This window comes from Euwallacea fornicatus, chromosome 35 (assembly GCF_040115645.1).
Source record: "Euwallacea fornicatus isolate EFF26 chromosome 35, ASM4011564v1, whole genome shotgun sequence".
NCBI classification, from domain to species: domain Eukaryota; kingdom Metazoa; phylum Arthropoda; class Insecta; order Coleoptera; family Curculionidae; genus Euwallacea; species Euwallacea fornicatus.
In genome coordinates, this window is record NC_089575.1 from 2,088,400 (window position 1) to 2,111,470 (window position 23,071).

A 23,071-nucleotide genomic window follows, 5' to 3' on the forward strand; every position below is an offset into this window, starting at 1 on the left:
TGGGAAAATTACGAAATGGGGCGGACGGAAACGGGGCCGGGGCAGGAACACAAGAACTAAACAGATATGCACAAGGGCGGCGATTGGAGAGAGAAAACGACAAGTCTCGTGGTACTGGAGGAACGAAACGATGAATTTTTTGTTTATTTTCTTGTGGGCTCATAAGCAAAATTGACTGCATAGACGGCATTGGGAAATGATATCAGCTGGTCCACGTTGTTGGCAAAAAAGCATTAAATCCATGCCGTTCTCTCAAAGATACGTATTTTTTTAACATTTCGTGTGTGGCTGCACCTTCTGGAAGCACCTCATGGAAAAATGTTTAAAAAAAACGTTATTTTTCTGAGCCGCACGTTGCACGCACCCGAACTCACGTGAAATCACTCGGTAACTGCGAGAGGACAGTGTGACACTTGGAAAGAAACGTTTTAAGATGAAAAGCAGTTAATCCAAAAATGCTTAATTATGTGAAAAAATTATCAAAAAAAAAAATCAAAAATATCACAAAATGGACACTAAATGCAAATTTTGCTGACAATTAATCCCGAGTTAAATGAAAATTTAAGAACAAACAACAGACCTTTTTAAGTTTAACGGACATCCCCTCCATTAAACTACTAATGGATTTTCGGGGGCCATTTCCCCCCTCCTCTAAATTCGGCCGACGTCACCAGAGCTATTTTGACCCGCTCTAACCCTCCTCGCAGCCGCATCCCAGAAATGGTCAATTCGATTATGACGAACCGGCGAACGGGAAGGTCAATCCCAATCACGTCTTCCACTTCCAAAAAAATTCTTGCAGCTTCCCCGGCACGAGAAGGGGCGCTATCCTGCACGAGCAAGAGAGAATCCTCACCTGAGCGTTACTGGGGGTTGATCCCCTAGGTCCACGGGCCTCTTAGTGGGAATTGAAGGAGTTCTTTAATGCCGACCCAAAACATTATAGTTCCTCCTTTGCGTTTGGGAGGAAGTCGAGGCCCAACCTGTCTTCGACGACCTCCTAAAGCACGAATTCGCCGGTCACCTGATCGTAGACCAGGTTGGTTTCGTCCGAGGCATTTCGCCAGCCTTCAGTCGTCCAGTTGTGGTTCCCCGGACGCCAACTTGAACGGTCGCGTTTGGCTCGGCCTGACGGGGCTGGAACTCTTAGGTATCTTCTGCTGGCAAGGCCCGAGCCTCGGAGCCTTGCCCTGGTAGTTTCGACCGAAACGCCAACACCTACAGCCCGTAAAAGTTCTCTTCGAAGCTCGAAGTGGCACGTTGCTCGCTCTTTGAGCCAAGGGGTGGTCTTGGCCCTCTGCGGTGACTTTTCCACCACCTCATCTGGGCCTGCGCTTCAGGGTTCCCGACTCCAAAAATCTTGAATTAATTCGCTAAAAAGAACCCCTTGCGTGACCCCCACCATTCGTGCAACTTCCCTTCGGGACTTTTCTTGCTCCTGAAGAGCAGTAGTATACTCCTCTGGACGTCCGATAGCCCCACACAGGGCGTTTTTGATCAAATTCGGGGAAAGAGAAACTAATAGCTTCCCTAAGACTGCGTCGCGTCACTGAAACCGACAGAACAGGGGCAAATCTGATCGCGTTTTCATCGATTCGACGATGTTTTGTGGCAACAAGCAAGTTCGGTCGTGCCTGGCAGAACTGCGCAGAATCCGGAGAAAATGGCGGAGAAGTTTTCCTTCAAAGAAGTCCAATCCGTTGAAAAATCATATTTTTTACTTGATAATTCGCGGGAGAAAAAATGAAAAAAAATCCTGCTAAGGGCTGTTGGAGGGCTACCCTTAATGACAATCGATTTTGATGAAACTTATAGTAATTAAAGACTCTCACAGCCATTACCTGCAACCTTCATTCCACTATCTTAGTCGGGAAGTCGTTCTAAAGATCCAAATGACAGGGCCCCGTCGGGGGCCCTATCTCGGTAAGGGCGCCCCGTCGGGCGGATGTTGATAAAAGCTCTTTTTACCATTTTCGGCTCCACTTTCACCTCCTTACGTTTTCGCACCAACTTCTCCAAACACCCTGTACGATAAAATGACTAGGTTTACGTCGTCGGTTTTACGCCGTTGACGTGGGAAGCTTTTCCCTTGTCACGATCTCATGAACGAGCTTGGTCGCGACAACAATAAGCTGCGAGGTGGTTGGTGCGGGCAATTAAAATTGAAGTACTGTGCCTTTGTAATTATTTTAAAGGGCGTAAATCAGTCGGATTTGTTGCCTTTCCGAAGCACACACTGCAGAGTATTTTACGAGCCCGGAATGGGTCAGTAAATCGCGGCTGTATGACTGTAATTTGATTCAACAAGCCTCATTAAAGATGCTCTTAATTCAGTTTGCAACGCTAGTTTGCGACTGCGGTTCTTAATGCCCGATTCGGGGGAAGCCAAGGGCGTCCTCGTTTCCCTAGAAATTAATCAAATTAATCGAAAAATGTGTGTTTTTCTTTCTCAACCAACCGGAACCTGCTCGAGCCGGCACAAGCACCCCAATTTTCGGCTCAAAATGGCGCCTCTCCACCTTTGCGCGACGATACCCCGCGTCTATTCTCGAAAACGACGGAACTGATCTGTACAAACGTCGCCGTCGTCGATCAACACACAACTTATCCATTAATAAAATTTCCTTTTATTAATGGATTATATTTTAAAAATGTTTTCAAAAATTTGTTTCAAAAATGTTTTCAAAAATGTTTTCAAAAATGTTTTCAAAAATGTTTTCAAAAATTTGTTTCAAAAATGTTTTCAAAAATGTTTTCAAAAATGTTTTCAAAAATTTGTTTCAAAAATGTTTTCAAAAATGTTTTCAAAAATGTTTTCAAAAATGTTTTCAAAAATTTGTTTCAAAAATGTTTTCAAAAATGTTTTCAAAAATTTTTTCAAATATTTTTCCAAATTCTCCTATTGTGCATAAAAACGTGATGATTTTCCAGTAATTTAGAATTAACCTCCTCACTTCACGTTAAACAGTCTTGTAAATAATTGGGTTTTAGCGAAGCCCTACAACTTCGAAAAATCAAAGCAAATCAAAAACAGTTGGGAATCGGCACTACTTTATGTGATAAAACTTATTTAGATTTTCCACAAGGAAAACTATTTCCACTTAAACGACTTACGTATTCCGTTCAAGAAGCTGAAGTGAGGGTCACTTCCTGCATACCCAATTGCTGCAGAGCTACACGTGTCTCTTTGTAAACGTCCAAAAGTGAGTTTTTCGATTTTCACCAGTCCTGATTTTGCTGCCGATCCTGCGGGCATCCCATCCGGATCAGTCCGAATCATTTCGAAAGATGCCTCAAACGAGTCACATCCCGATCGCCCCCAATAACGTTGAATTTTTTGGAAAAAAAAGCGTGAAATCTGTCAAACGGCGACTTCCGACTGCCGGGACGTCCGGGAACGCCTCATTACGGGACATGTCACTCGAGTCTACGACTGCGACCCGAAAGCGAGCGGACATCCGGCGAAAGGTAAACGAAGACCGAAAAAACCGCGCCCAAGTCGCTCAAAAATGACGGTCGTGTTAACAGTTCTCGTGGGTTATCGCCATGGGGTGCATTATGAATTTCTCACGTCAGGCCAAACTGTTAGCGAGGGATATTATTTGAGTATTGCGCGTCGTTGGCGCGAAGCTATTCGCCGCACTGTGTTGGTCGTTTGTAGAGATTTCGCCAAAAACTCGGCCTACACGGTCCAAGTTCCACGACCTCCGCATTCGCCCGATTTAACCTCGTTGGACAAGGCGAAAAGACCGCTCCGGGGACGCCGGTTCGACTCGATTGAGGAGATGAAAGCCGAATTGAAGAAGTCGTCTTGGGCCGTCCCGGAAAGAGACTTCTTTCACCATTTCGAAAATTTGAAAAAACGATGGCGTGAGTGCGCCGCGCCCGGGCGGACGCTTCTTCGAAGACCGTGAAATTTGTTCGAGGGAACAAACAAAGATTTTTTTCGTATTAGAAACAAATTCACCTTCTCTTTTCATCACGATGGTGCTCCTGGCTTGGTAACCAATTTCACACGAGTTAAAAAAAGAAGGAAAAAACAAATCTATTGCCGTATTAACCGTCTGCATGACGTATGCGCAATGTTCGTATGAAAGATAATTTTGAAGGGCATATGAATCCTTTGGTTTATTGGGGATTTGCATGTTTTTTCAATTTGCGAGGCAATAATGGAAAACGAATTCAAACAAATCTAATCTCCAATAGGAATTAAATCCCTGTGTGTTTGTTCCAGAGCACCCCTGCACCGAATTTCGATGTAATCTGCGCGAATTCTGCATTGCTGATGATTTGGTCTGCGATGGGATAAACCATTGCGCGGACGGGTCAGACGAATCGTCCAAATGCCAAAGTGAGTATTAAAAATGAAGAAAAACCATCGGAAAATCGGAAAAGAGCAACGGGAGATTTGTTAAGATACACTTTCCATTGGTTTCAGACAACGACACCGGTACCATCCTAGGCCTCGAGTTCACGTGGTTCGTGGTAGTGGTAGTCAGCACCCTTTTAGTGTTATTAGTTTTAATCGTAGCAATTTCCGTGTGTGTCTGCCGAAAAAACAGTTGGAATAACAGACACGGCAACTCTGTCCAGCAACAGAACGCGTATTCTTGTAAGTGTTTGCTCCCTCCCGTTGAGGACCTCTCTTGAGGGGGATGGTCTTTCTTTTGTTTCAGTAGCACAAATGTACGGTTCCAACGGTCACATGACGGTGAAACCGGGCGGCGGTAGCACGACGACGCTGGCCGACGGCGGTATTCTCCACACGACGCCGACGTCGGGAAACTGGCGCCACCCTGCGGGCCCACCCGGGTTCCGCATGCCGCCGGCCCTGGGCCGCCCCTACTGCCCGGCAGGGTAACCGCGCCGCCCGTGATCGCCGCCCCGCAAAACGGTGGCGGCGACGCGCCGTCCGCGCAACAAAAAGACGAATGGTTCGTCTAGCAGTAGGTAAGCTCGCCGTAAGATGGCGCCACCGACACTTATCTGCTTCCAGGCAAACGAGGGATCTCGCGGGAGTTTCGAGGCGATTCTGGAAAAGCCGAGAGGCCGTTAAATTTTGTTCCGACTTTTCGATCGTACGTACAAAAGTGGGAAAGGAACGATCGAGGGTTCGTTCCACGTTCGAAGGTGGAACTGCGGCCAGTGTGCATTCGCGGCAAAATTTCAAAGTTCTTGAGGGGCCCACTTCTTATTTACATCCACACTTCCATCGACCGATTTGGATCTTACACTTATCCTGAATACTTCATTCGAGATTTAGGACTCTTGGAAATACGTTTTCAAGTAAAATCGTCCACACTAAATCTCAGACCTTTAGGGTGGAAATAAAAAATGAACGTTCTCGTGGCGTTATCGATGTTAGTGAGCTCGAATTGGCGAAATATTCCTCGAAATATTTATTGATCAATCAATTCTGACACGACCATAGGGGCGGCACGAGGGGGCCGAAAATGGATTGAAAAAAAACCAGCCAACTCGCTTCATTTTGGATGAATCCTTAAGTGCTCCGTGAAAACAGCTACGCCACTGGGGTTCGCAGTACTCGGCAGCTTATAAAATTCCTCATGAAACTGCGTGGAGGCTCGTGAAACGAGACTTCTTCGGTTGGTAAATTTGGAGAAAATCAGAGGTTACAGAGCGAAATACGGGAATGGGAAAAAAGTTTTCCGTCTTGATGTTACGAAATTAATGAAAACCCTCTCGATCGTGCTGCGCCACTGACGTTAGAAAGGATTGAAAGTTCGTACACACGCGGGCCGCACCAGGAGGGAGGAAATTAGTAAATAAAATCGGGGAAAACCGGGGTTTTTTACTTTATCCCTAGAAAATTGTTGAGGATATTCAGAACGATGCTACCTCGCTGACCTTCACATACACGTTGGGAGCGTGTGTATTTGCCTGTAAAACTTCATTCTTGCCGACAACTAATGTTGAGAAAATCAGAGGCGTAATGAAAGGCATAAAAAGCTGAAAACCCGGTTTTTCACATCAAGTTCAGACTCCGGGAAAGTAGGTCATCACTGATGTTCATAGGACTTGAAAGCTCATAAAATTTCCTAGAACACTTGCATTTATTAATTACGTTTTGTACAATCAGCGGCGGTATGAGAAGAAGCTCAAATTGCTAAAAAAAAAGAAAAAATGTTGTCTGCCCCTTCATAGGAAATTAATGAAAGCTTTTAAAAAGGAGCTAATCCACTGAGGTTCGCGAAGCTCCAGTCCCTAGGATATTTCCCACCAAATTAAACATTTTACATTGAATTTTGGGGAGATCGGGGGCGGCACGAGACATGTTTTGACCTGATTCCTAACAACTGAATTGGAAACCGCAAAAAAGAGCTACGCCACTGACATCTTCCCAGAGTGGAGAATCGCGAAATTTCCTATGAAGTGAAATCTCCTGACTTTTGCCATTCAGTTTCGACGCCATCAAAGGCGGTGCGAGGGGGTTGAAGAAATATTTCAACAAAACGAAAAGAAACGCCCGAATGTACCTCATCCCCGAAGAAGTAATGGGACCCTCCGCACCGATTCTGCACCACTGAAATTTTCGAGCGGAAAACTTAATATTTGTCCATTAGTTTGGACAGTATTCAATCAGCGGAAAAATAAAGAGAAAAGCATGGTTCAACCCTTAACTGTAAGTGGTTCGAGTAAGCCACTGCTTTTCATGTCGTTCAGCCGAAGACTTCACAGGTCATTGAGCATATATCGGTAACGCAATCAAATTTCATCACACGACATTGTAACTCCCCTCCGTAGGTCGCAATTTTTCAACTGTCACGATAGGAGTGATAATCTATGCCGGCGCCGGTACGCCACTGCCTCTTATCCGATTCTATCTGATATTTCGCCGCTCGTTGAGGATCTCCGTACCAGGAAATTCAATAAGATCTTATTGGAACATCCTCCGTGCGTAAAAAGTAGAAAAATCGATATTTTCAATGTGTTTCCGTCGTCGCGGAACTATCGAGAACCCTCGGGAAGCCTCACTGAAGCCAACAGAATTGAGAAGGCCCCGCGACGCCTGCCGCTGCGTCGCGGCCCCTTCGACTTCCCCTTATACCCTAGCAACCATCCAACAAATCGCCCTGAGCATGCGCAACTAAAAGTTCACGTTTTCGTTCCAGGAGCGACCGGGTCGTAGCCCGCAGGGTGAGCCGAGCGCGCCCGAACCCAGCTCTCGGCCAACAGCGCAGTTTTTACGATGCCGACAATCCGCGACATCTACCGTGAGATTGCTAAATATTTTATATTTCTATATACATAGTCTTAAGTGTTAGAAGCGTTGAATTGAAAGAAACCCGCCATCCAGAGGGTCCCTTTCCCAGGACGGTATTTCTTTGTGTATAGAGCTGCATTTTTGAAATCTCATTCGTCGAAAGAGGAGTGACTGAACTTGCGACTTGGGTGCATGTGGCTCATGATTTTCATTAGTCTTAATTGTGCAGAAACCCCCTTTTCACGTAGCCATAATAAAAGTTTTCGAACTAAAAAATCCAATGAAAAGCTTTTAGAGTCCAGGCATCTACACAAGATATGTAGCGGAAAGTTTCGGAATGTAACCTACATTTTTCGGAGACTCTTGATATTATCAAAGTTTTACCGACGCTATTTTCCACCCCTTCAGGTCTGATGGACGCTTCTTATTGTGAGTTATGAAAAAGTTGCTTGAACCTCGATATACGTAGATGCAAAAGGGGGGAGATAATAAACGCACACAGCCAACATAGACAAATACTAAATACAACCTTAATATGATAGTTACTCCATTATTCCCGATCACCACTTACAATTCAAACGAAAGGTCTTTTGAATATTTAAGTCTACACTCTCTACCAGAAACAAAACCAACGGTAAGTTAATTTTAATAAGGAGAAAAATACGTGTTTAGAAACAACAATATTGGATGCTTGTTTTATGTTTCTAAACGTGCATCTCAAAGATTTATGGCTGGAAGAATGTACGCTTTATTGTTGAGTTAACAATGTTTCAAGTTACACGATCTTCTTCAGGAATGTGTGTCTTGGCATTTGATTTATTCATATCAAGCAGTATCACATATCATTCTTTGCTTTAGTGGACGTAGGTAATTTTCTCCCATCGTATAAAACCGAATTTGTCTAGAAAGACGGGAAAATTCTGAGGAATCGGCAACGCTTTCAGCCACAGATCCACTTCGTCGTAAACTTTTAATGGAAGTCTCCTGTCGCTCTCCAGTTCCCCTAGACTTATTAAAGGATAATAATAAACACCTTTTTGGAAGGAAATTCTATTTGTCTAAATATCACTTTTGACTTTATAATATGTATAGAAAATTCAGGTAAGCCTCTACCTACTCTTAAGCTAATTCTAGTAAAATTTTCTATATTTACAAAAACGGACGTTTTCATTAATTGCTTTCCGTTGCCTCATTAATACTCAAGTACTATCAATGTTACAATAAATAGCTTGTAAAATAAACATGCTTTAATAAGATATATCTACACGTGTGAATGGGTTTGGTCGCGAAACAGAGAAACGGATCTTAGAAGCATCAACAGTAACGTCGGCAACGCCGCGACGTTCTCTTGTCAGCCGCCGTGCCGGCCTTCCATTGGAGGTCGTGCGGGCGTGGCGTCGTGCCAATGCCCGAGAAGAGCTAGCAGTGTTGCCGGACCTTGGAAATTCAACCGGGCCCCTACGTCAATTCTGAAGTTGGTTTATGGTTATTCTAGATCGGTTTTTGCGTTGGGAAATCAAATCAAATTGACCGTAGATCTACCGTTCTTGGGGATGTTGGGGGTCCTTCCCGTGACTTCCGGCAATGGAAGTAAATAGTCGTCGCGGAAACTTGCGCGCCGTCGCAGGTCGGTCCGGACTTCGCGTTGTTTCAAATGAAGAAACTTTCGAATTAGCGCGATTTCCGGGACACTCCAGGAAAATTCGGGTTAGTCCAATTCAAATTCTGGGGAACGTGCGGGGTGCACCCGATTAATCCGAGTCAATCGAGGTTTGTAAGTTAACGCGGACGATATTTTCGAGTCAGTATAGATCCGCAGACGATCCAGTTTACTTCGGATCTGCAGCACGTTCGTGCGATCTGTTGTCCTACCTCAGATCCTGGCTAAATCGAGCTAATTCAGGTGAGAGGATCCGGAGTTGTCGAACTTGCAGGTCGCTCCCGTTCAAGTTAGATCGAGTCAACGTTGCTCAATTGAACAGGTACGCCATTTCGATGGGGCTGTAAAGAACGGGCTTTAGATCCGGCCCACAAATCACAACTAAGCTTCGTGTGTTAGGTGAAAAGCTGCTTTTCGTCCGTTAAAAAAGATGGTTTTCCGGTGCGTACATCACGTGAAGTTAATGGCTTTTCTATGCACGCGACATCGGTCCGTTATTGGTTCACAAATACGTTAATTTGTAAAATAGTTACTGAATTTTAACTACGTTTTTCTGCAATTTCCGAATCGAAAGTGGCACCTGCTTATGATAGTCGTTGAAAATTTAGGGGGTTCCCGCTTAAAAAATTATTTTTTTTTTAAATTTTCGAATGACAATTTTAAGCTATCTTTTCAAACATCCTGTATGGCAAAGCACTATTTAACTCCCCGATCCAAGGCCAGGAAAGTGTTTTGCACGACGGCGCAAAGTTTCATTGCAGAATGCTTAGCCATTCGCGACTTATGAGAAAACGCATTAAAAGCCGCATCTGAGATTTTTTTGGAAAAATCCAAACACCTCAGAAACCGTAAGAGTTCGGCATGAAGCGTCTTACGTGAAAACTCTTCGCAATGCTCTGTAGAATCTAAATTTGCCGTAACATATAGGGAGTTCCGCTTAAAAACGGCCAGTTCGTCGCCGGTCTAATCGGAAGTTGCATTTTTCTGATGTTTTTTTTTAAATCAATAGGCCACCTCCACGTTAGTGGCTGGCCCAAATCTCAATTTGTCCCTAGCCGCAGTTTCCATGGTGTAAATGCAGGTCCATACTCGCGGGACACCCTGTGTGAAGCTTCAGACGCTGAACGTGAGGTTTCCAAACGCCCGCGAGGTCCCGAAATAAGACAGAAACCAAATTAATACTCAATTTCGGAGGAAAACCCCGAAAATGGGAGCGCACTTTGAGGGCCTGCAATTCGACATCAGTTAAAGCTGAAGATTTCCACCCGGCGACGTGACGCGATTCGACTTACAGATTTGAAATTGCGCGCATTGCGCGCGTATACGGAATGTGTCAAAAGCGTCACAGCGGCTAGCCGCCAGGGCGCAAGCGCGGAGGAACACCACTTTGCACGCGGGTAAAGGATCATTACGCGGAATTGAGCCACGAGGAGTACGCGGAGAGGAAACGAAGTTCGCATTTGCTTTTAAGCCAACTTCAAGGTAGCCGGGGCAACCGGGACGTTCGGGGAGGGAGATGTCGCGAAAAATGTTATTTGTGACGAAAACCGTATTCGTCGTAAAATTGTATTACTTCCGGCATCGCCGACGGACGGCTGGCGGGAAACCGACAAATCGCACGAAGTGACGTCCGTCGATTTCGTTGCAACGCCACTTCACAGGTGGCGTTCCGACGGACGCCTCTAAGGGACTCCATGGTCTAGAATAAGTTGCGAAGCTCTTCAAATTCGCAGCGACGCTTTCGCAGGCACCTTCGGCCGCGTCCGATTCGCGCGTCCCGACGCAACAATCACGACTAATTGAACCACCCCGGGGCCCGTCCTGCGGGTAACTCCCCAAGCAATAACTAAACTTCCCAGTCCTGGCAAGAGACATATCATTTTTCGATAATTCAACCGCAACTATCATATCTTTACGTGAACCTCCTGCGAGTTACCCTCAAGGCGCCCCCCCCCCCCCCCACCCCACCACCCACCCCCTCCCCCAAGGACCAACGCCACTACTCACCTTTCTAGGAGATTTTACAGGGTGGACTGACCCCGCCTAATCGATTAGTGTATGTCCCAAAGAACGTGTCTGCTATAGGTAAATTTGTAATTAACGATAATTATTAGTATTGTACTATTGAAATGTTTTATATCATAGAGGCATACCGTTAGTTATATTTACTATTGTATATTGCAATCTCTGATTTGCTGGTTTAGAGTATATGTAGGAATGTATCATTATCCATGAGGTATACATATTTTAGGAAAATGGGGTTTCCAAAACTCCCTCATAATAACTTCATTTTCACGTCACTGATAGTTGAAATTTTATATGGACACTGCAAGGGAAGGCAGAGTCGACGCTCCTGTGGAGTGTCCTCGAACGCGGCTTTGGGTTGATCGTTATCCTTCATATCATATTCTTATATAAGTTATAAAGTCGTCATTTGCAACTGTTGACCAAATGTTAGAAAATTTTACAGTCCTTTAGCGAAATACTCATATTGTGTGTTCTTAATGGAGTACGGAATGTTTATTTAATAAAAAATCTTACTGAAGTTCACCTTTTTTTTCACCCCCCCACCCCCCCACCCCCCCTATTGACCGCCAGGAGATCGTCACCGCTGAAAAAAAATGCCCCATCAATAAACCTTGTCCGCCTCGGAGGGTCAATCACTAGGTGCTATTTCTGATCCTTCGACAGGCGGCTGCGGCAGTACCTCACCTTCCAAAGACAAAAGCTAAATCCGTCTTGGCGTACGGTCTCGGCTCGAGCTTCTTAAGACGAGACGATCAGTCTGAAAACCGAATCGACGAGAGGTTTGTGATCGCGCGAGCTGCAGCCTCTCGAACACGTGTCTCGACGAAAAAATTTTCGAGAAAAATGTCCGAGAAATGCAATTTCAAGTTTTTTAAAGTGAAAGTCAGTCTTCGCGAAAAGAATGACTCTGCATAGTGCCAATGCTTAGTTGTAGTATTCACGGATCCACGATGGGATTTAAAAAGCAGCATCAGTGTGTGGTTCTTGTTTTTGTTGTATTGGTCTGCTTGACCAGTTGCGCGAAACGCACTAACAAGGGAGGAATTAAATATGGTAAGTATTTGACCACGGGGAGTGAGCGACCGTCGCCTCGTCACCGCGCCAGGCGCATCAAAGGGCGAAAGAGAGTCGATTAATTGCTGGGGGTACGGGAAGTACATAGAATCGCAGGGATTCTCGTCGTTCCCTGTACACGCTAGGGATCAAATGGGCCGGTTCGATCCCTGCGAAAAACGCCAAAACTAGACTACTTCCACGAGCGCCAAAATGAAGGATTCTGTAATTGGCCTCGATTCGTCGAACAAATCGCGTCCCTGATGCGCCACTGCGTTCTCCCTGGAGATATTTTCAATTCGACCGATTTTAAATCGAATTTACGCCCGTACGGGAGTTCATAGGCGTAGCGCGGCCAGCAAAGGTACTTTTGGATTCTTCAGTTCTTGACCTATATTACGTCGCACCTTTGAATCGATGTGGGATGCGCCGCTGACTTCTTGCAAATCGGAATTCGTTCGCCACCGTTTTTTAAGTCGTGACCAATTTTTAAGCAACCAGTGGTGTAGTTCGGCTGTGAACACTTTCTTAAAATGGAGGTGGAATTCATCGTGGTTTCTCCCCTTCGAAGGTGTGTCTGACGCAATACTCGGCGTTCTCAATGTTGTTTTTGGCGATTGCAAGGAAAATATTCGCATTTCTAACTGCTAAATAAATCAGCGGCGTGCGCAGTAATTCGGTGTTAAATATGAAAAATTTGATGGCAGACGCGTTTGTAATCGGTCCCAATGGAAATTCATCCTGGCGCACAACCGAGAATTCAAGAGATTCGATTCATTCCATTAATGGAGATCGAATCTCGTGCTTTTGAAATTACAAAAAAAAACAAACTCTGGTGTTATCGGCTTTGAAACGCGTTTATTAATTCGTCGAACATTTTCATCTATCGGTTTGAGTTGAGTGCGCCACTGAGTATCAGCAAGGGATTCGGTGTTTTTCGGTCATTGTAGAGGCAAAAAGGCTGTGGCGCGACGTGCTCTAGTACGCAATAATTAATAACCTTCTAGCCTGAACCTGTTACGTCACTGAGCATTGGCGATAGTGGTCGAACCTTTGGCCCTTCGAACTGTAAAAAATCCAGTTCTGAAGCCAGTCTTTGAACTCAGCTGAAAATTGATTAAAACTGCACTTTTCAGGGGAAAGCACCCCTGTTGCCCCTTTAAAAATTTTGTGAAAAGCCACTGAGAATGGAAGGAGTTGCTGATTTGGCCGAATGATCACATGAAATTTACTTTGGGCGCGGCTCTGGCTTCACGCTCGATTTTTTGAGGCTGAAAGTTTTTTTTTATTTATTTGATATACAGGGCTACTCAAAAGTGCACCAAAATGCGATATCTCAGTAAACGTGAGCTTCAGAAGGAAATGCTTTAGACTATGGTTTTTGGTCATTAAGGCCTATGTGTTTTAAAGTTGTTTTTCAATGAGCGGAGTGCGTCATACAAGCAGAGTAGTACCAAATTATATATATATTTTTTTAACAAAACCTCCCGATTTTTGGCATTTTCGGGTTTTTGATTAAATTTTAAAGTTAGCGTGTGTTAAGGGTCTTGCGTTAAAAATTAACCGTTTGCGGGTTATTCCAGCGAATTCAAGAACTTCGGCAGTTGCAACGCCTCACGGGAATCGGAGCTGTACCTAACTTCGGATTCGGCTCTATGGGGTTCTAAGAGGACCTAATGAGCTGCGTTTTAACGTATTTCAATTGCAAAAAAAGCAGTTTTCCGTGACCCCCGAAATAGGCCCCCCAAGTGGCACGAGTCGAAACCCCCAATACTTGCCCCATTTTAAATGAAATTCCCCAATTTTCTCGACGACACGGTGTTCAGGTTCCAAAAACGCGTAAAACTGCGGAAAATCACTTTATTGCATCAGAATAAAAATTTAATTATTTTCAATTTCATGGCGGAAAAGTGGAAATATCTATGAAAATGTCCGCATTCCATGTAGGGCAATATTAGCGAAAAGTAAATTAGAATAAACGTGCGATTCCGAAAATAAAATGATAGCGCGGTCATCGATACTCGCGAAAAATGCTAGAGTGACACTGACCGCCACCGGCCATGGCGCAACACTGGCCTATGGTGACGTCACCGGACTTTTGCGAACATTCCAAAGCCAAAAAGAGGCAATTTTCGGGCACTTAAAAACGGGTGAGTTTGGGGATGGGGAGGTATTGAGGAAAATTGTAGATTTTTAGGTTCTTAACACGGTGCCGACAGGAAAATCGGGGCGTTCCATCTAAAATACGCAAATTCGCGGGGTTTTTTCGGAGATTATGGATTTTTTCTTTACATTAGAACACGCGAAAACGTAGCTTATTAGGTCCGCTTGGCGCCCCATAAGACTCATTCCGAGATTTGCAGCGGTTGGGGCGCAGCACCGGTTTCTGCGAGTCCTTCCAGCCATTTTCCAATTTTCCCGAATAACTCGGAAACGGTAAATTTTTGACAAGACCCTCTACGTGACCTGACTCGATAGTTTGGCGAAAAATCCGAAAAGGGCGTAAAAATCGGGGGCTCCGTTCGAAAAACACCGAATTTAGTTCTGCCATCTTTTATGGCGGATCCTGTACATTTAAAGGCGATTTTAAACTACGCAACTCCTAACGACCAAAAACCTTGCTAGGGAACATTTCCTTCTACCGCTCGTAATTGCCGAGATATCGCACTTAAACGGACCAATGAGCGACCCTGCGTGGATAATTTAGGAAGTTTTCTTCTTTGAATTTGAAAAAACTTGCGTGAATTGCGTTCTGAGTCAATTTTTGGAAGGTCAAAAGTTGGAATTTTCAATTCAGACATTCTTCCCCTTTGAACCTGCCTGATGCGCCCCTGGGCGATTGCGCGGAGAAGACAGTGGAGCAACCTTAAGGATCTCGAAGGTGAAAAGATCAGTGGCGTTGCGCGTTTTCGACGCAGTCGCGAGTTAGCTGGAACTCAGCTACTCCTTGGAGAAAAACTCTTTCCCCTTTTTGGACGGGTCCTAGCGGCGCCCCCGGGCGTTTTTCATGATGACCTTTCGAAGCTGCGAAGGGACCTATCGAAGGAGTCACGGGCGTCAGTTATCTTCACAAAGTAATTTTTAATTAATGATCACATAAATTGCATGCTGCACTAGTGAGCACTTCAATGACAATAATTACCCAAACTCATGGGTGTAATGCCACTATTATCGCACTCCACTTAACTTCACTTACGAAGGAAATTTGTTGAACATCATCAACGACTCCGTTGCTCTCTCGAACCCATTAAAGCCATTAAGGCACAGTTAACAGATTATGATAATTAAAAGATTTCATCTGCTAAGTGCGATCCGGCGAGTGTAAAATATCTTAATTGAAAACCACGTACGAAACAATTTATTTTATATATAAAACTCGTTTCTTTAATTATTTCAATCGGTTTAATTGCGCCTGTCCGGATTTACCGCGCTGATTCGATGCCCAAGCCATTGGACCGTCTGGTAAAAGTCTATGGCCAATATTTACCTTATAATGTGTACTTTATGGACCGGAAAAGGGAGGCTTGATAAACTTGTAAAAACAAGTATAAACCACTGCACATGAGAAGCATAATTACGGTAACGCTATCAATAACATGGCGGCTATCTATGAGCGGAATATCTATATAGATAAACGAGTTATAAACCGGACAGAGATAGCCCATATGAGTTATTTTCTGCCTGTAAATGGTTCCTAAATTTAGATGATTAATGCCAGCAGAATGTTGTTATAAATACACAATGTCCATGAACTTCGTGTAATTGAGGGGATTAATCGATAGTGCAAAAATAATCATCAGTTTAGGTTGGCAATTGATGGCAATAATCAATTTGCAGATGTGAGCGGAAGGAGGCCAGTTGCGTTGGGGTTTAATGAGGCCTTGAGGAAAGGCTAATTAAAACCATCAAATCGCACGAGGACTCGGACGGGACAGTCCGAACACGCTTACATACCGAGAAAAAGGGTTAAGTTTTTTCCCTTAAGGCGCGACGATAACAATAAACACCCTCACGTATGTTGCTTCGAGAGTGACAGAAAAAGGTATTTCGGTACCTTTGTATCGGATTTTATAGTTCTCAAAAAGAGAAATTTACGATCCGGCTGGACGTGCCCATTGACGTGGTTTTCGAGAAGGCGCTAAAGGTCTCTTTATTGGCCTTTTTGCCGATTGTTTACCTGGAGTTAGAAACACTTAATGCGATACTCGATATTTCCACGTTAAACGTGGCAACTTGGCCCACGCACATTGTCAGTTTCCGTCTCTGTCGCACGCACTTCGACGTCGATTACGGCGGCCATTTTCGCTTGTCAGTCGGACCGCGCTGCGTTGCCACTTAGCACAGGAACTTTTACATTCGCGGTACTTTAATCGTCATTAGCCGTGACTGGCGAGCTTCAGCATTTCCTTTGGTTTGCGTTTCTTTGTGAATCTGATTGAGCAGTTTGCTCAAGGAAATCGGTTTATAATCGTCATTTAGACCTCGAGATTTGAGAGTTAGACTTCGGCGGCTCGACCCTCTCGCAATTCACAACGTAGGAAAGTGCTTCTGAGCTCTTCAGCTCTAGCCGTCGTAAATTTGGGTTTGCTTTGTTCTGCGAGTCCGTGCCGCGGGATTATCGCAGTTCTCGTCAAATGTGACCATAATTATCCCATTATAAATTAGCGCGGTCGTTAATGCCTACAACATCTTTCGAGTACTAAATTCCACATTTTCCTTCTCTCTCGGGAAAACACAGACACAAGTCCATCCATTTTCCCTATAGTCTGAGTTCAATTTACATACCGGTAGGTAACTTATTCTCGGTGAAATTCAAATTGGAATAGAATTGCAAAACGGAATTTATATCCCCGTTGTTTATTCGAAATAGCAAAATTTATTTCCGATTTCTTATTACTCTACGATTTGCATACAATATGCGACTCGTATAAGGTAGGCCAGAATAGTTTTCAGTTCGTCGTAATCGCTCGCATCTTGATTTTTTCTCACTTCACGTCGAATGCGTGGATGTGCATACATTAAATGGGTGTATGCAGTGCAGAATTACAGGTATATTTTGCTGTGCATGGCAATAATAATTGTTTCAGCGAACGAGGAAATGAAGAGAAGAAGGGACGCCAATGGAAAACTGAAGAGATGTCCCCACATAGCGACAGCGACTGCTACTTATCACCCTTTATCATTTGACCCGAGGCTCACTTGAACTTGTGAGTTTCTCGATTCAATTTGTAAGAGATCAAACATAATCCTTCCTCTCCTTTAACGATTGAGGCCTCAGTCGCCTCAGCAGCTCTTAATGCTTTTGAAAATTATCGTTGCGCCGAAGAACTGCCAAAAACCGTCAATTTCGATAAACGACGAGGGGGATCAGTGCCGCCAGACGTTGCCGTTTAGTCTTTTTTTTTGTGCGTTTCATGAATTTAAAATGTTAACTCGGTCGGGAGTAGCTGCGACTTCCCAAAAGCGGAAAAGAGCTCTAAAAATTCAACGGCATTATATGCCCCATTTTCGTGCTGTCGATTGTTGTACTACATGCGAATGGCGAACTCTTTATTTGAGCAAAGTAGAAGCGGGCGGAGGCGGAAATGCACCTTCTCCAACTCCAAATTAAATTTTCCTGACACAGTGGTGAATGCCAAGTACCCCGGCTCACCCGCCATTTTTGTGCATTTAGTGCCCGTTCCGACTCAGTCTATTGCGACATGTCGTTGTTTTTTGTCTAACGAAATTCGATCTAAAGTCATTTTGCGACCGCTTACGCCAAGAATGTTGGTTCGGCTCAAAATCTCGTTGTCGAATACGCAGCCTTTATGGCATCAGATTCCTTTGTGAAACTCACCGAAACTCATTACCGTGTACAGGTGCACTGAATCAGCTCCGTAAGCCTTATTTGCACCTTCTTAAACGGTTTTGGACATGTTGAGAGAGCGCGCAATCATCAATAACTTAGCCACCATAAGAACCGAATACAAAGGCGCGAAAGCCAAAAGGACGGAATCGTTTTACGTGAATAATCGCCGGCTCGGGTTTTACATAAAGATTATAACGGAAACAGGCAGAGGTATGAAAAAATTTGCTCGACTTAGGTGGGTTTCGATGTTTGTCGTAAAGAGTGTACGAGGGGTCCTTTAAACAAAAGCCCCATCAGAGAGACGCGTTTTAAATTCGAAACGTAAGATTCACCTTCCGCACCGGTAGCTTTCGTGAGGACGACAGATTCTACCTGTGACTCGTGCGTAATTGAAAAATGACAACGTCGCAACAGTCTTTTGTCTAATCGCCACATTGCCCTCAATTGAGGTTCCCGGCAAGTTCGACGTCACAATGGCGGCCTTCGGGTGCACGTCAACGTTGCCGGACTTCGATACGTTTCCAGAGTTTTGCGGGTCTCCATTGCGAGTCCAAACGATCGCATGGTCAACGGTGTCCCCTTCGTGGTTCGAGCGGTTGTTTAGAGCTTTCGCCCAATTCCCACTTAAACGAGAAACACTTAACGCTCTGCCCAAAAAGAAAACAAAGAAGGTATAAATCAGTCATTGCTTCAGCTGTCTATCCGTCCCATTAAAACCAATTAAAAAACAATTTATCAGTGTTGCACAGTGAAGGGAAAACAAAGAATGAGATTTATCGAAGCATAGAGGATCGGAAGATCTTCATTTCGCTGAGGACTCGAGATGTATGTTGCCTATCATTCCGTCCAAGGAAAAAACGGTGGTTGAAAATTTAATCATCATCTGGGTGTGTGTTGATGAGCGGAAACGAGTGGCAAAAAAGCCAAAGTGTTGTTTTAGTGGCGCTTTAAATATGCATCTAAATGGGCGTATGTAAATTCTGGAGTGTCTATATGCACGTCGCCGGACGCCAAATGAATTTTAAACATTCTCCTTCGAGGGAAATTACCATTTAAGGTCTGATCTAGTCTGCAGCAGCCTCAGACCAACGAACAACATAGTTTACACTACATGGCTGCTGTCGTTCGAATGCCGTTGTCTTCTTATTAAATTTTTCACGCCGCTTTTATCCCCGGTCGGTGTGTAAACTGTAGAGGCTTCGGAGGGTCGTTATCGTAAAGTAAAGCTCGAATTCTCGTAGATGCAATAAACCTAGCGAAATATTTTACGAGTGCCAGATAAAACCCGGGCAAAAAGCTGGTTCAAACATCTCGCAGAAAGCAAAATTACCTATATAAAGTCCGTGAGTACAAGGAGCCGGTCCAACGCAAACAATTCCCATGGTATCGTAAACATGATCTCGTACGTACGGTATGATTCCTATTATGGTGCAAACGGGACGACATAACAGACCGAAGAACTTCAAAGTCACTGACCCTCGCTCTTGATACCTTTCAGAGATCAGATCTGATTATACTAAGTAGATATACCAATACCCCATAGTACTTCAGCCCGTTAGCTATCGGGCAAAACGGACCTGAAAATAGTTTTCCTGACGAAATGGCGAAGCAAGTGCTTTCCGCTAGGAAAGCTGATTATAGTTTGTTTGTTTGTTTTTTTTTTTTTTCGAAAAGTTCCCATGGCATTTCTGGCCACTTCACTAGCTCTCTGACCTTCTTACAGCCAACAACCAAACAATGAACGAACTCATAAAATGGAAGGCACTGTATGGGAAATTCATTTGCAGCAACTTTACCAATAAAACGGCGCCATTGTTTGCGTGTTGATCTTGAGTATAAACAGCCGCAATTACCAGTTACTCCGTCGATTTGTACCCCACCTTAATGCGGAACAAAGAGCACATCAATCAGAATATATACGAGTTTGCCTCTTCCAATCCGACCTATTTAAAATCAATTAATATACGATTTACCGCTCTTCAAAGTGGAAGAAAAAGACTGTGATTAAGATGAACGGCCCGTCAGAGATTCAATTTGCCAATGCAACCACTATCCTGTAATTGTCCATTGTTGTTGTATCTAGGAAATACTTCTTTTTACGTATCAGAAAAATGATAATTTTCCTAATGGTTTTTATCATCCATCGCATACCACCCAAAAGGAGCACAATGGAGCGTACCTAACATCCTATATTCTCAGAGATAAGGAAGACGTAGGGCGTATTGTATGGGGAATTTTCGTACGAAGGGCACGTTATTGTATTCAACTTTAATTGCCCTCGCTTTCAATCCTCCTTCAAGCCTCCACATTTCAATTGAAAGACAACGGAGGTATCACATATCTCCACGGAAAAAAAATGCACAGCAACGCAGGTACGGGGGGAAATTTAAAGTGGACAATGGAAAACTTCCTCCACATTTTTTGACAAATGAACGACCAGATAACATCGTCCGATTAAAGTCAAACTTTCCGCTTATTCGAGTCTTATCTCCAGCACTGTTGTGTTCATTGATAGAAATGGAAAAGGTTAAGTATCGTTGTGACGTAAGAAATATGAGTTTTGGCGGGCGGAATGATTTCACCCAATTTGGAAAATCTACCGCCTCCCGTGATGGATGGTGTTGGTGGGAGGTGCATATTTTTCCAATTAATTTTAAAATTCAGGGGCATGAAAGAGAAATCTTGACAAAGAGGTGAACGGAACAAATAATGTAGGGCAAATTTTGCCCCGCTGCGGATGTTTAATGACATTAAAAGCGGCTCTACGCGAAAGGAAATCATATAGAGAAGATCAATCGATCTTCTTGTGATTTCTCTTCATTCACATTTAATAAATTTGAGAACGCGAAACACACTTCATGAGGCGACAAAATATGCCCATCATTCTTGCAAGCGCGGTACGCCACTGATTATATTCCGGGCTCAAACGGCAAAGCGTCCTCTTGCTTCGCTGCAACTGCCGAAAAGACCAAATTTCAGGGGCGTACTGTGTTACATCGCGACAATCTTTAGCCCGTACTTTACGTAGAGATTAATTTTTTTTAATCACAAGCGCCCCTTAAGGGTGAGTTACGCCACTGGTTCGTTTCATCGGTTTTCCTAGGCGAATCTTGCAAAGGGATTTTCGACATAAATCAAGATCCGGCTGATCAATGTTTCAAGAAAATATTATGTTGAATGATTTGAGGGCATAAGATTGGTAACAATATTTGGACACAAGGGACATCGCTGGTTGTGTTTGAAGCCCAAAAATCAACGATTCGGGCCAACTTTTACGCTCCTAGATCATTTTTACTACGTTTCCATTGGGTACAAAATTAATAGATTCGATTTAAGTCCCGTTTCGTTAGCAATCACGTCGTTGACGTGTTGTCATCTTAAACATCAAACTAGTTTCCATGGCAACCAAGAAACTGGCCGATGCCTAGACCCAATTTCGACATTTTTGTGGAAGTTAGCCCGCAGTTAATGTTGACAGAACATTAATAATTTGGCCCTATGTAAACTGAGAGGTTGAAGAACGATTTCAGGATGTTTGTGAGAGCGGAGATATTGGCGAGAGTAATGAAAATTCACGTTTTCAACCTTGATTTCGTTTTCCTCTGGTGCCAAGATTGATGGAAACAAAGTCACTTGTGGTCGTTCCACCCACCGTTGTTGGTACCATGTCGCGTTTTTGTCGCACGAGACAGACGCCACGCCGATGAGTCATTTATTGGTCGCGATCTTTTAAGTATCATACGCACCGCTCTGCAAGGAGGTTCTTGCCGAAGGCGGTACCACCGCGGACAAAGGAACGAGGTTAAGATCGCCGATATGTCGTGGGAAATTTTAGTTTTTGGTCGCATTGTGTTGGTAATGGGAGAAAGCCACGTCGAGCACCTGAAAGAAATTGCATATGCCCCTGTAAACTTGACTGGCAAATTGTAAACAACACCTTACCAGACCGGAGCTTAAGCCGGCTTCTGTTTTCCCAAAATAAACGAAGTCTAAGGTAACCTAAACAAAGCCGTTAATCTCTTAACGATCAACGAATGTGTTTTGAGTGGTAATCCCGGGAATTATTGGTTTTCCTCACTGGGCATCAAAGAAACGAATACAATTTTGGAAAAATCGATGCCCTGCGTTATTCCGAGTCGATGTACTCAAGTTTATTTGATTTTTCAGACGCTTAAAAATATACACGATCAATAACATGTGAGTTGGAAACTTGCGGGAACCCGCGGGCTTTTTGTGGCACCAAACAGCCGGGTTTTTTCTAAATTGTCCCTTGGAGCTGAATCGGGTTGGCGCGGCGGCCCACGTGAAAAGATCAGAGTCTGATAGAGGCTCTTGACAGTGACTACTCGCACATTATAATCGCGTGCCTAACGCTGTAATTCGTATGATCATAGAAGCTATTCATAAGACCATTGCCGACAAATTACCCCAGGCTCGGGTGTTCAACAGCGTCGTCTACCGCACATGACTTCTTCATAACCCACAAAAATGCCTTACGCAAATAGAAGGAAGATTGCCTATTTAAACGCCTAATTTGAAAAAGTACCTGTTAAACCAACAGGCTTGTCCCCGTCAAATATTTACGCTCTCGAGCAAAGAACCAACACTGAGAGCAAAAATTCACACGCATTTTTTTTTCCAACTCGAAAACGCACCACTGTGGGCGGTAAAACAGTAAAAGAAAGTACATGGTAGGGCTAAATTGCACTAAAAGCAGTGGTGAAAGGTAGTAATCACACCTCAGACTCGATTAACTCGTAAATCGGCTTAAATAAAAATAAATGCTGCTGCAGCACAAAAACGCATTGTTACAGAAATCGGATAAAAGAGTGTTATTGCGGCCGACCGAACAAAAGAATAAATGAAAAACGAGCTAAAGGAAAACGCGGCTTTCGCTTATTCCAATTTAAATGATGCATTAATCGTTGTCAGATTAAAAAAATAGGCATTTTTAGTTGTATTAATTAAGGCGTTTCAGCTGTGCGTTGAGAAATGTTAGGAAACACGCATGCAAAAGTTTCGCCTTAAGAGCCCTCGACCTCTGCTTCTAGATTATTTGATTTCCCTGCGTGTATTGAACATCAAATTAATTCTCACCCGCCGCATTTTTCCTCAGAGAAACCATCAAGTCTTCCACGTTGCTAATTAACCTCCGAAGTCCCGATTTCAGTTCAATTCCGTTGAAGGGAAGAGAAACGTGCCCGGGGCTCTTAATGGTTGACGAGTTTTGACGTTTGCGGGGTGGCTGGAGTGT

General features: G+C 44.0%; 2 protein-coding genes across 3 annotated transcripts in view; both read left to right on the forward strand.

Moving 5' to 3' along the window:
- The window catches only part of loaf (lost and found), a 33,296-nt gene extending 21,866 nt beyond the window's left edge, over nucleotides 1-11,430 (forward strand). The window contains exons 4-7 of one of the 2 annotated variants that reach the window (XM_066300019.1): nucleotides 4,235-4,351; nucleotides 4,439-4,612; nucleotides 4,680-4,950; nucleotides 7,134-11,430. In XM_066300019.1, coding sequence (XP_066156116.1) covers nucleotides 4,235-4,351; nucleotides 4,439-4,612; nucleotides 4,680-4,861 — 473 coding nt within the window. In that variant the 3' untranslated portion in view covers nucleotides 4,862-4,950; nucleotides 7,134-11,430. Of the gene's footprint in view, nucleotides 1-4,234; nucleotides 4,352-4,438; nucleotides 4,613-4,676; nucleotides 4,951-7,133 lie in introns of both variants that reach the window. The other variant, XM_066300018.1, reaches the window with a different exon arrangement.
- Nucleotides 11,431-11,649: 219 nt separating this feature from the next.
- Nucleotides 11,650-23,071, forward strand: part of wb (wing blister) — a 76,926-nt gene continuing 65,504 nt past the window's right edge. Inside the window, exon 1 of the mRNA XM_066299887.1 lies at nucleotides 11,650-11,966. Coding sequence (XP_066155984.1) covers nucleotides 11,834-11,966 — 133 coding nt within the window. The 5' untranslated portion in view covers nucleotides 11,650-11,833. The remainder of the gene's footprint in view (nucleotides 11,967-23,071) is intronic.